This window comes from Oncorhynchus nerka, linkage group LG5 (assembly GCF_034236695.1).
Source record: "Oncorhynchus nerka isolate Pitt River linkage group LG5, Oner_Uvic_2.0, whole genome shotgun sequence".
NCBI lineage: Eukaryota > Metazoa > Chordata > Actinopteri > Salmoniformes > Salmonidae > Oncorhynchus > Oncorhynchus nerka.
Window position 1 is genome coordinate 17541609 of NC_088400.1, and position 13741 is coordinate 17555349.

General features: G+C 43.9%; 1 protein-coding gene across 1 annotated transcript; it reads right to left on the minus strand.

The window, feature by feature from the left end:
- Positions 1–459: 459 nt before the first annotated feature.
- foxi3b (forkhead box I3b) lies at positions 460–3516 on the minus strand. The gene is made up of 2 exons (XM_065018215.1): positions 2621–3516; positions 460–2175 (listed from the first exon to the last, which is right to left on the minus strand). Exons 1-2 carry the CDS (start codon positions 3210–3212, stop codon positions 1610–1612), a joined length of 1158 nt encoding a protein of 385 aa, XP_064874287.1. The 5' UTR covers positions 3213–3516; the 3' UTR covers positions 460–1609.
- Between the last annotated feature and the right edge of the window lie 10225 nt (positions 3517–13741).

A 13741-nucleotide genomic window follows, 5' to 3' on the forward strand; every position in this document is an offset into this window, starting at 1 on the left:
ATAATTAGGTCACTATTTTACCTGCATAAACCCCCTCCTTATCTCCTTCCCTAAATCCCAGTCTTGTCCAGTCAGCAAGACTTGGAGAAAGGGGGTAAGTTATTGTGTGAGTGTAGAGAGAAGAGAGAAGGGGAGGTATGAGGATTCTCACCGTTTTACAACAGTCAGTTAGCCCTCCAGGCTTCATCTATCCATGCACCCATCAGTATATCCTTATCATACTGTAGGATCGAGTTACCCTGACAAGCAGGTTTCCCTGGTTCGCTGGTCATCGTTTCTCTGACAGGACTGTTTCTGTCCTATTTGTGTGTTTTAGGATGGTCATTTTTCACAGAAGGTTTGAGACGGTTAATCATCTTTCACAAAGATTTGTTTAGACAGATAACTCCCTTACAACACTAGGCAAGCAGGCTGATTTTAATTTCTGAGTTAAAAAGAGGAAGACGATGACACTTCAGAGAACATTTTCCTGTATTTTATTATTCTTATCAAAAACAACCATCAGACCAATGTTGGTATAAGCCATACCAGACCTGGGTTCAAACACTATTTCAGGTATTTCAAATACTTTTCCAAGTAATTTCTAAACAAGTATTCAGATCACATTTATTAGAAAAAACAAGTTGAATATTGGAATTGATTTGGGAATACTCATATACACTGACTCGAATACACTCCTATGCATTTATCCCAGATATTAAAAAAAAATATATATATTTAAAATAAATGTTAGAAAATACTTTCAAATTAAATGTGGTCAACTATTTGGTTTTTACAAATAACCATTCAAATACTCAAATAAAAATACTTGTTTTGAGCTGTGTATTTGAAAATAATTAAATACACAGCAAAATGTATTCAAATAACAAAACACATGTATTTGAACCCAGGTCTGAGCCATTCATAGCAAAACACATGTATTTGAACCCAGGTCTGAGCCATTCATAGCAAAACACATGTATTTGAACCCAGGTCTGAGCCATTCATAGCAAAACACATGTATTTGAACCCAGGTCTGAGCCATTCATAGCAAAACACATGTATTTGAACCCAGGTCTGAGCCATTCGTATTTGAACCCAGGTCTGAGCCATTCATAGCAAAACAATATTTTACAATGTTGAACAAATATGTTGGACCCAAGCACTCAGAGATAAAAACACATACATAAACAATCAAATAACATATATAAACAATCAAATAAAACATTCAATACAAATATATACAAATTAAAATTGTCAGTCATGACAGTCAGCAATTATAGATGATTAAACAGGTGTGTGTGCGTGTGTTTGTGTGTGTGTGTGTGTGCGTGAAGCATCATCGATGCTGACTCGGCTGTTTCCGTGGGAACCAGGCCCTGCTCATCTTGCTGTCACACGCAACTGAGTCCCGCCCTGTCAGCTTTAACTGACTACCGTGTGTGTGTGTATGTGTGTGTCAGCAGACGGTTCAGTTCAGTCTCATGTAGAAGTCTCTTTCTCACTCTCCTTTCTTTAGTGTCTTTAGACCTCTAGCTAACTTCTGCCCATCCCTGTCTCCCCCTCTATCAGTCTGTTCAGACCTCTAGTTGTCTTCTGCCCATCCCTGTCTCCCTGTCTATCAGTCTGTTCAGACCTCTGTGCCTTCCCGTGGGTATAGGATGCTTGCTGAGCCCAAGCCAGGGTAGAAATGCCCATTGAACTGGCTGAGGATGGGGCTGCTGTAACCCAGGGAAGAGTGGGTGGGCGAGGAGGAGAGGCCAGGGGGAGGCGGCAGCTGGGAAGCCCACTCCGAAGCACCCGAGCTGGGGGAGTAACTACCAAAACCCCCAGGCTGTGTAGGCCTCTGGGTCCCATCCAGGGTAAGGGTTATGGGGAGGGCCCGGTTCAGCGAATCTCCTACGATCTCATTGGCTCCCCCTGACACCACTCCAGACATCTCAGACAGGAAGCTGCTCAAGCAAGGGGCGGGACCTGTGGTTGAAGGGGTGGGGATTCTCTCTGGCGTGGGAGACATGTCGATCCCGTGGTTGCTGGGGGGTTCGGGGCTCCGACCTGGCTCACCTGGCTCCGACCCCCCTGACCCCCCCTCTCCTCCAGACAGTGAATCAGACTTCCTCTTCCTTTTACGACGGAAGTTTCCGTTGTCAAACATCTTCTCACAGTTTGGGTCTAGTGTCCAATAGTTACCCTTACCTGGAAGAGAGAGCGTGGGGGAAAGAGAGCGAGGGAGGGAAGGGGGGGGGGTAGAGTAGAATATGTTTGCGGTTGACACATGGATTATTGACTGCATCATCTACTATCATTACTAAACACAGTTCATCTACCGTTCCATCACAAGACTATCACACACTCTAAAGGCTACCTAAAGTAAAGACACATGACTATTACACACTCTAAAGGCACGCCTCAGTGGCTACCTAAAGTAAAGACACATGACTATTACACACTCTAAAGGCACGCCTCAGTGGCAACCTAAAGTAAAGACACATGACTACTAAAGTAGACTTCTGACTTTTGACAAGGTTAGATTCAAAATGAATAATTCAACCATCAATTACTGTCATATCTTAGATTGATTTGTTATTTTGTGGGCTTAGGACTAAAATAAAACAAACACATAATGACTTCAGACTCTTACCAGGGTCGTCCTCATCTCTGGGGACCTTCTTAAAGCAGTCGTTGAGTGACAGGTTGTGCCTGATGGAGTTCTGCCAGCCAGCCTTGCTCTTGTTGTAGAAGGGGAAGTTATCGGCCACGTACTGGTAGATCTGACTCAAGGTCAGCCTCCGCTCCGGGGCGCCATGGATCGCCATGGCAATGAGGGCGGAGTAGGAGTAGGGCGGGCGGACCAGCTTCATCAGGTCTTCCTGTGAGGGCAGAGAGAACCAGCCCAGCTCCCCCCCAGGGACCCCTGCCCCGCCAGGCCCCAGGTAAGGCCTCTGCATCCCATAGTGCTGGGGAACGAAGGGTGGCCCGGGGTTTCCTGGGGGCCCAGTGGTGGCCAGATATGGGGGAGCGTTGATGCCGGATCCGTTGAACCACAGGTAAGGATTAGGGGAGGAGGTGCTGTAGTCATAGGAGGTGGGGGTGGTGCGCTGGGGGCTGGGGAGCGATGGAGGAGGGTAGTAGCAGTCACTGTACATGCTGAGTTCTGGAGGTTCCTGGCCCAGGCTGGGGAACTGGGGGCCACAGCAAGGAGGAGACTGACCCTGAGGTTCGAACGACGCCATGGTCAGTTAGTCTGTAGCCTCTCTCACCTCCTCCTGATGCTGCTGTGCGTCTGTCCTTGGGCTGACCTTGTCGTCTCCTTGGGGACAGGTATGAATAGAGTCCTCAGTCCTTTCCTGCTGTCAGGATAACCTGAAAGTTATTTTTTAGCCTCTTTTTCAACTTGTGCTGTTCTGGTCCTTGGAAGGTGATGACTGTTTCAGTGTCTGAGTTATGCCCCTGGGGTATCTCTCTCTCTCTCCCTCCGTCTGTCTGTCTGTCTCTCTCTCTCTCTCTCTCTCTCTCTACTTGTTACCTGTTGACTATTTGCCCTTGCTCAATGTCAGCACTGTCACCTGTCCCACTCTTTTATCTGTGTCCCTGGCAACACCCATTTCTCCTGATTGGTTGTTTAGCCAAGTGAGGATTTTGACAGGAGTGTCATTTTTTTCAATCTGTCAGACAGTTCCTTAAGGCTCTCTCCCTCCACAGGAATTGCCACTCTTATTTATTTTTCATATATTTTTTAGGGGATAGATCAGCTTTAATACTGCAGATAGATTGTAGCTTCCATCAACATAATTGTCTGCATCATTTCCAATCCCCAACATATTTTTTTGCAAATATATACAATACCAGTCGAATGTTTGGATACACTCATTCTAGGGTTTTTCTTTATTTTTTACTATTTTCTACATTGCATAATAAAAGTGAAGACATCAAAACTATGAAATACTACATTACTACATGATTCCATGTGTTATTTCACAGTTTTGATATCTTCACTACTATTCTACAATGTAGAAAATAGTACAAAAATGAAAAGAAAAAAAAACTTGAATGAGTAGGTTTTCTTAAACTTTTGACCTTTAGTGTACATTTTATGGACACAATGTATTTTACAAAAGTTATCTTGTTGTTATTAGTCCCACCCTTCAGCTACCTTCAACCCCTCCCATCTATCTCTGAACACCATCCAGTTGGATTTTTATTTTGCCATTTATTTTTAACTGTGCTGTTTCACAAACGTTCTGAACATATATACATTTTACAGACACAGTATATTTTTGACATGAGTTATCTTTTTGTTGAATTCCCACTCTTACTCGTAGTATGAATTGAATTACATTTGAATGGATTGTAAAAATACAATTATATATACATTTCATGAAACATTTATGATTGCTGATAATAGGCCTATACAATTTCCAAATGTCTGTTCTCTGAAAATAAATAGTAGGCTAGATTGCTATCAAGGCCGCAGTTGCTGAAAAACATAATAAATAGGTCTTTCTTCCCTCCCTCAAATTCATCTGGTGTTGCCATAACTTTGTAGAAGTGGTTAGGTAGCTGTTATTTTTGGCAGCTCAGTCACAGATGAAAGGCTAGTGACTCAGTGGTAACTGTTACTTAGTTACAACTTGGCGCCTCCATCTGGAAAAATGTGATAGCACATGTGATAGCTGGATGGAAAAATGTGATAGTACATGTGATAGCTGGATGGAAAAATGTGATAGCAAGTAAAATGTGATCCAAAGGTTTCTATACTTATCTAATCTGACACACGTGTCCCTCCTCCCATTCCTCACTTTACTTACGTTGAGTGGTGACCAGTCATTCTGAGCAGGTGGGGCTCAGCTTTCCTGTTTTGCATGTTATTTGGGCATTAAGACATGTCACATATCAGTTTGCAAAATATGTAAAAATTATATATATCACTGAGTTAATAAAGATGCATACAAACATGGTCTCTTTTTTCTTGAGTAAGGTAGCTCCAAAGTGTAGGTGTTTCAGCCTAGCTCAATGCTTTCTGTGGTGGTGGGGCAAGCCAGCAGAAAATACGGAGCGTAGCGTCGTGATTGGCTCAGTGTTCTGTCACTCATGGGGACACTATGTCAACGCCAAGTCTAAGGGTAGAGCTAGAAAATTCAAGCCCCTTGGGTGCTGCCATAGAGTTACATTAGAAGTGCCCATCCAAGAAGAGTCAAGGTCATTGGCCACAAATAAAATGACGTCAAATCACATTTTATCTACAGTAGCGGTGAGTCATCATCATGAATCAAGTCAACAATATACTTGCAAATCCTTTTTAATCCTTGTTAAATGAAGATAAATAATGAAGAGAAATTATAGATAAAACGTATCGGTGCTCATCGAACGTTGGACATAAACATTACACAAGAAGTTGGAAATCGCAAATTCAACAATGAGTGGTTTGGAAGGAATCAGTGGCTAACTGCAAGCATTGCAAAGCAATCATTAGCCTGATATTCAGTGGAGTGGCTGTATGGTCCCAACTCTAAAACACGAGGGTCTCTTTTCTGAGTTTAAAATAAACATTCAACATTGGCCATGCTGTCAATGAGACATGATTTTGCCATGCAAAAAACAACTGTTAACTTGGAACTGCAAAATCGGACTTTAGTGAGTTCAAGACAACTGGGAACTCAGTAAAAACAGCTACGACTGGGAAAATACGTTTTGAACTTTCATCCAACTCAGAATTATACATTCAGATCTCGGGCCTCTTTCTAGAGCTACGACCTGAAGATCACTGACGTCATCAGGATTCAACCTTTTTTCCTGAGTTCCCAGTTGTATTGAAAGCACCATAAATACAGAGAATGCCAGACATTGATGACAAAGTTTTATGACAAAATCTTCCCACGAAGGACCACCGCTCCACCTTCCTGTTCAAGTGAGCTCAGCACAACAAGTTGAGTCCCAAAAATGTATTGTATGCTGCTGCATAAATGATGTAATATGCCAAGGAGATATGTAACCTGTAGCTAAGAAAGTAATACTAAGTGTATGTTGTGTAGTAAGCTGTTAGTAGCCCATGTGTCTCACCCTAATAATTGTGTCTTTTTTCACATCTTAATTTCACCTAAAGTTCTCACTTGGTGGGGCACATGTAGCCTATAACCTATTTTGAGAAATGTAATCATCAAATATTGTAAGAGCTTTCATTGTCTGCTTATATGCCCCCTTTATTTATCCCACACCCACATGACTTGGTGTACAGGGAGAACACTGTAAGAAAGGCCCATCTTCTGAATTCTGTTGCTGTACATTTCAAAAGTGCTGAACAAATAGTTATATTGACTACATCCGTCCTAGCTCGCTCATTAATGACTTAATCGAAATTACGGATTGCTTCTTATCCGCTTGTTGTCTCCGTATGCCATAGTTTGCACATCTCAATTGTCAGTAGAAGCCACATTTGTTTTTAGCAAGTCAGCCATATCAGCTATGTTTTTTTTAAGTGAGAAAATTAGGCTGAATTAACTGTTTCGCTGCCAGACTAGGCTCCGCTGATAGCCAGGTATAGCATTGGTAAGGTGTTGGGACAGCTTTCTGTTCCTAGGCCGTCATTGAAAATAAGAATGTGTTCTTAACTGACTTGCCTAGTTAAATAAAGGTCAAATTAAAAAATGTAGGCCCTAACAGTTTGTGGGCACCGTTTGTCACCATTATAGTGCTATTAATGTATTGTTTAGTGTTGTGTAGTGGCTTTGCTGGCATGCATCCCACTGTTATCTCCCCCCCTCCCCCCCCATCAAGATTTACGTGCTAAAATCGCCACTGGCTACGTCACTGTGCAACAAGAACGAAAATATGAAATTGCAAAGACGTATGCATTAATGTATCAAATCTCAAGCATGCGTTTTGTGAATTTAAAACAATGTTTCCATCTTCCATACAAGCTTCATCGTTTCGCGTGGCACGAGGCAGCAGGTTTGCAGTGCGCGAGGGCATACAGAGACGCACCACGCGCAATTTCTCTAACCAACATCCAATATAAGAGGAATAGACCGCTAGATCCGGTCGGATAACGTTAGAGCTTATCGTAAGTACTTAGTTTACTTGTACATATTTATAAATAAGAAGGTGCCTATTTAATTGAAGTACTCTAAAGTTGGTTATTGTATCCAAGCCTGACAAGCTCACTGACTACCATTTGTTTTCTTTGGATTCATTTTTGCGATGGTTAGCCTGGCCAGCCAACTGGACAAATGTTATCTAGTTGCTAAGCTACCCCTGTCAATCAAAGTCATCAAGTTGAAGTTTATAAATTTAAGCTTAAGCACGTCCTTGCATTTGATCTACCTAGCTGTTTATCTATTATGATTATGTTACGTCCATGAAACATGTTCAGTGTGCTTAAGTTTCTGGTTGGTTTTGGTAGGCTATTCATTTGGGAATCGAATCTTCATATTGCGCGTTTAAAGATGGCCTATTTTCCGGCCATCAAAAGGACAGTGAAGAAGAGATGATGGAGTTGAACAAGGGTTTAGAGAGAATGATTGAAGACGTAGAACAACTACCAGGTATGTTGTCTCATTATGGTAATCTCTACCATGTGAATGTTGTAGGCGGTGTTTTATATCTAAGTTTTCTGTACGATGATGTAGGTAGCTGAAGCTGTAGCTGTGTTTTTCAGAAACGATTAAGCAAAATTGTTAGTAGCGGAACTATTTAAAAAAAAAAAAAAATTTTTACGGGTCTTTACTTTAACCCTATCGCCTTATCGCCTTATTATCCATGTACTACCCACTCTTTAACGTTCCATTTTTAAAACTTGATGGGTGTGTGTAATTCATTATAAATTCTGCATTGTGGTTTAAATCATACTCTGTATGGCCTACTTCTGACACTGACAGCCCTGTCCCCATTGTCTCCCTTGTGGTTTCCCAGCTGGCATGGATGGCCAATGACATGAAGATGCAGTGGACCAGTCCTGATCTGGGGGACTCCCTACGGAGGCTTCAGGAAGAGTTCCTCCACTGCAGGGCTGTCATCTGTGGCTTCCCTGGGGAACAGGAGCCGAACCGGAGACAGGGACTGGGAAAGGACCAGGGGATGGATACCACCACCTCTCCACTTCACCAGGAATGTCTGCTGTTCTGAAATGGACCAGTAAACATAATCCAAAGCTAGTAGCCCGTGCTCTGTATGCTTGTCTACAACGTTGTATGTACAGTAGGCTACAGTCTCATATCTGCAGCTGCAGTCTCTTTCTCTCTGACAGAAGAGGAAACCACTGGAGATAGGTGATAGAGATAGATGTCTCCTGTCCCATACTGCATGCTGTCTAAGCTGAGCAGCAGGCTGTTGTATGGTGCTGTTGTATACAGATTGTGGTTGTGTGTTAAGTACCTGTTATAGAATGTGTATGATACGTCTCTGGACAGGGTGTTCAAGGCACTATAGTGTTGTTGTGATTGTTATTCATTTGTGGTTTGCCTGTTTGTCAAATCTTTTATTAAAAAGCTTGAATGAGAATGTTGACCATTGGCATGTTTATTGGGATGCCAAATGCATTTGGTAGAATGTGCATACACATGTTGGCATTCTATATCTTGATAGTCATATCCCAGTCATACCCCCAGCAGTCATGGTACTGTACACTTTCTACTTCACAGTTTGAATTGTTCAGAGTATTAGGCCTATGTCAATGAATATGAGATATGAATATACCAGACTACTGTATGGATTTCTATGTGAATCAGTGGCCATGCAGGTTGACATGACATAGCTGTACTGACTCAATGCAATTTAGTTGACTGTCTGTGGTGTTTCAGATGGAGAGAAGAGAGAGAAGCACAGAACAGGGTGACTCTACTGATCTGGACCACATTCTGAAGGAGCTGGACTCCATGTCTGAGTGTCTGGACAGACTGGCATGTATGTACTATATCTCTGTTGGGCTCTGGTCAACAGTAGTGCACTATGGGTATAGGGTGTCATTTGGCACTCACTCAGCATTCTAATGTGAGGAATATATGCAAATCTAGTGATGTAACTGTTGCGTTACCTCTGAAATGTGATCTTCCTCCTACGCATCCAAATAGGATTTCGACCCGCCGGCCAACAAACCACTGTGCAATTCAGCCATGATGTTCAGATGTTCAACGTCTCACAATTTGCCATGTGGTTTACCGATGGCCTTTGGATAGGGCAGGCCTCCAGTTGATGTGTTAGATATGGGGAGATGTGTGTAGGTTATTACAGCCAGGCTCATTATGAGATGATTTGATGTGAAGATATGAAGCTGTGTCTTGTCTCTGCCAAGGGAGATGGTTAGTGGGCAAATAAGCATTCAGCACTACAACAGTCTGTGTCCTAAATGGCACCCTATTCCCTACATGCAGTAGTTCAATACTTGTTGACATATGGACCCTGGTCAGAAGTAGTGCAGTTGAAAGTGAATAGGGTGCCATTTGGGACTCACAGGTCAGGTTGTAGTAATCCTTCCCATCATGCTGCGCTGTCTGACGAGACATGCATTAAGTTGACAGTGCCTTTAAACAGTTTGGAACATTCCCGAAAATTATGTCATGGCTTTAGAAGCTTCTGATAGGCTAATTGACATCATTTGAGTCAATTGGAGGTGTACCTGTGGATGTATTTCAAGGCCTACCTTCAAACTCAGTGCCCCTTTGCGTGACATGGGAAAATCAAAAGAAATCAGCCAAGACCTCAGGAAAATAATTGTAGACCTCCACAGGTCTGGTTCATCCTTGGGAGCAATTTCCAAACACCTGAAGGTGCCATGTTCATCTGTACAAACAGTAGTACGCAAGTATAAACACCATGTGACCACGCAGCCGTCATACCGCTCAGGAAGGAGACACGTTCTGTCTCCTAGAGATGAACGTACATTGGTGCAAAAAGTGCAAATCAATCCCAGAACAACAGCAAAAGACCTTGTGAAAGACCTGGAGAAAACAGGTACGAAAGTATCTCTTTCCAAAATAAAACGAGTCCTATATCAACATAACCTGAAAGGCCTCTCAGCAAGGAGAAGCCACTGTTCCAAAACAGCCTTAAAAAAGCCAGACTAGGGTTTGCAACTGCACATGGGGACAAAGACTGTACTTTTTGGAGAAATGTCCTCTGGTCTGATGAAACAAAAATAGAACTGTTTGGCCATAATGACCGTCATAATGTTTGGAGGAAAAAGGGGGAGGCTTGCAAGGCGAAGAACACAATCCCAACCATGAAGCACGGGGGTGGCAGCATTATGTTGTGTGGGTGCTTTGCTACAGGAGGGACTGGTGCACTTCAAAAATTAGATGGCATCATGAGGATGGAAAATTATCTGTTTATATTGAGGCAACATTTCAAGACATCAGTCAGGAAGTTAAAGCTTGGTCGCAAATAGGTCTTCCAAATGGACAATGACCCCAAGCATATTTCCAAAGTTGTGGCAACAGCTCTGTCAGGAGGAATGGGCCCATATTTACCCAACTTATTGTGGGAAGCTGTGGAAGGCTACCCGAAAGATTTGACCCAAGTTAAACAATTTAAAGGCAATGCTACCAAATACTAATTGAGTGTATGTAAACTTCTGACCCACTGGGAATGTGATGAAAAAAATCATTCTCTCTACTATTATTCTAACATTTCACATTCTTAAAATAAAGTGGTGATCCTAACTGACCTAAGACATGGAGTTATTATTAGGATTAAATGTCAGGAATTGTGAAAAACTGAGTTTAAATGTATTTGGCTAAGGTGTATGTAAACTTCCGACTTCAACTGTATATATACAGTATGTTCCTGGGACACTGTAATCTGAGACATTAACATTATTTTAACATCTGTATCTTATTATACATAATGAACTGGTAGACATTTCCCCTCTTGATTTTCTTATGCTGTTTCTTGTTTGTTACCTATAAGAAGAAAATCATTCAGCTCTCCTTTCATATCTCATATACCCCGGGTCAACAGCACTGCACCCCCGACAGCAACTCGCCCAAGCCTTCCCCATTTCTGCTTCTCCCAAATCCAGTAAGCTGATGTTCTGAAAGAGCTGCAAAATCTGGACCCCTACAAATCAGCCAGGCTAGACAATCTGGACCCTTTCTTTCTAAAATTATCTGCCGAAATTGTTGCCATCCCTATTACTAGCCTGTTCAACCTCTCTTTCGTGTCGTCTGAGATTCCCAAAGATTGGAAAGCAGCTGCGGTCATCCCCCTCTTCAAAGGGGGAGACACTCTTGACCCAAACTGCTACAGACCTATATCTATCCTACCCTGCCTTTCTAAGGTCTTCGAAAGCCAAATCAACAAACAGATTACCGACCATTTCGAATCTCACCATACCCTCTCTGCTATGCAATCTGGTTTCAGAGCTGGTCATGGGTGCACCTCAGCCACACTCAAGGTCCTAAACGATATCTTAACCGCCATCGATAAGAAACATTACTGTGCAGCCGATGTCAACAACTACAGACCAGTATCCCTTCTTTCTTTTCTCTCCAAAACTCTTGAACGTGCCGTCCTTGGCCAGCTCTCCCGCCATCTCTCTCAGAATGACCTTCTTGATCCAAATCAGTCAGGTTTCAAGACTAGTCATTCAACTGAGACTGCTCTTCTCTGTATCACGGAGGCCCTCCGCACTGCTAAAGCTAACTCTCTCTCCTCTGCTCTCATCCTTCTAGACCTATCGGCTGCCTTCGATACTGTGAACCATCAGATCCTCCTCTCCACCCTCTCCGAGTTGGGCATCTCCGGCGCGGCCCACGCTTGGATTGCGTCCTACCTGACAGGTCGCTCCTACCAGGTGGCGTGGTGAGAATCTGTCTCCTCACCACGCGCTCTCACCACTGGCGTCCCCCAGGGCTCTGTTCTAGGCCCTCTCCTATTCTCGCTATACACCAAGTCACTTGGCTCTGTCATAACCTCACATGGTCTCTCCTATCATTGCTATGCAGACGACACACAATTAATCTTCTCCTTTCCCCCTTCTGATGACCAGGTGGCGAATCGCATCTCTGCATGTCTGGCAGACATATCAGTGTGGATGACGGATCACCACCTCAAGCTGAACCTCGGCAAGACGGAGCTGCTCTTCCTCCCGGGGAAGGACTGCCCGTTCCATGATCTCGCCATCACGGTTGACAACTCCATTGTGTCCTCCTCCCAGAGCGCTAAGAACCTTGTCGTGATCCTGGACAACACCCTGTCGTTCTCAACTAACATCAAGGCGGTGGCCCGTTCTTGTAGGTTCATGCTCTACAACATCCGCAGAGTACGACCTTGCCTCACACAGGAAGCAGCGCAGGTCCTAATCCAGGCACTTGTCATCTCCCGTCTGGATTACTGCAACTCGCTGTTGGCTGGGCTCCCTGCCTGTGCCATGAAACCCCTACAACTCATCCAGAACGCCGCAGCCCGTCTGGTGTTCAACCTTCCCAAGTTCTCTCACGTCACCCCGCTCCTCCGCTCTCTCCACTGGCTTCCAGTTGAAGCTCGCATCCGCTACAAGACCATGGTGCTTGCCTACGGAGCTGTGAGGGGAACGGCACCTCAGTACCTCCAGGCTCTGATCAGGCCCTACACCCAAACAAGGGCACTGCGTTCATCCACCTCTGGCCTGCTCGCCTCCCTACCACTGAGGAAGTACAGTTCCTGCGCAGCCCAGTCAAAACTGTTCGCTGCTCTGGCCCCCCAATGGTGGAACAAACTCCCTCACGACGCCAGGACAGCGGAGTCAATCACCACCTTCCGGAGACACCTGAAACCCCACCTCTTTCAGGAATACCTAGGATAGGATAAAGTAATCCTTCTCATCCCCCCTTAAAAGATTTAGATGCACTATTGTAAAGTGGCTGTTCCACTGGATGTCTTAAGGTGAACGCACCAATTTGTAAGTCGCTCTGGATAAGAGCGTCTGCTAAATGTCTTAAATGTAAATGTAAATGTATTCATTGATCTGGCCAAGACTTTCGACTCTGTCAATCACCACATCCTCATCGGCAGACTCGACAGCCTTGGTTTCTCAAATGATTGCCTCGCCTGGTTCACCAACTACTTCTCTGATAGAGTTCAGTGTGTCAAATCGGAGGGTCTGTTGTCCGGACCTCTGGCAGTCTCTATGGGGGTGCCACAGGGTTCAATTCTTTGACCGACTCTATTCTCTGTATACATCAATGATGTCGCTCTTGCTGCTATTGAGTCTCTGATCCTTCTCTACGCAGACGACACCATTCTGTATACTTCTGGCCCTTCTTTGGACACTGTGTTAACAACCCTCCAGGCAAGCTTCAATGCCATACAACTCTCCTTCTGTGCCCTCCAATTGCTCTTAAATACAAGTAAAACTAAATGCATGCTCTCCAACCGATCGCTGCCTGCACCTGCCCGCCTGTCCAACATTAATACTCTGGACGGCTCTGACTTAGAATAAGTGTACAACTACAAATACCTAGGTGTCTGGTTAGACTGTAAACTCTCCTTCCAGACCCATATCAAACATCTCCAATCCAAAGTTAAATCTAGAATTGGCTTCCTATTTCGCAACAAAGCATCCTTTACTCATGCTGCCAAACATACCCTTGTAAAACTGACCATCTTACCAATCCTCGACTTCGGCGATGTCATTTACAAAATAGCCTCCAATACCCTACTCAACAAATTGGATGCAGTCTATCACAGTGCCATCCGTTTTGTCACCAAAGCCCCATATACTACCCACCATTGCGACCTGTATGCTCTCGTTGGCTGTCCCTCGCTTCATAGTCGTCGCCAAACCCACTGG

Bases quoted from the DNA above. Each gene is read 5' to 3' on its own strand.
- foxi3b (XM_065018215.1), bottom strand. From the start codon at position 3,212: ATGGCGTCGTTCGAACCTCAGGGTCAGTCTCCTCCTTGCTGTGGCCCC. The intron at 2,176-2,620 runs GTAAGAGTCTGA...TCTCTCTTCCAG, and splicing joins CAGAGATGAGGACGACCCTG to GTAAGGGTAACTATTGGACA.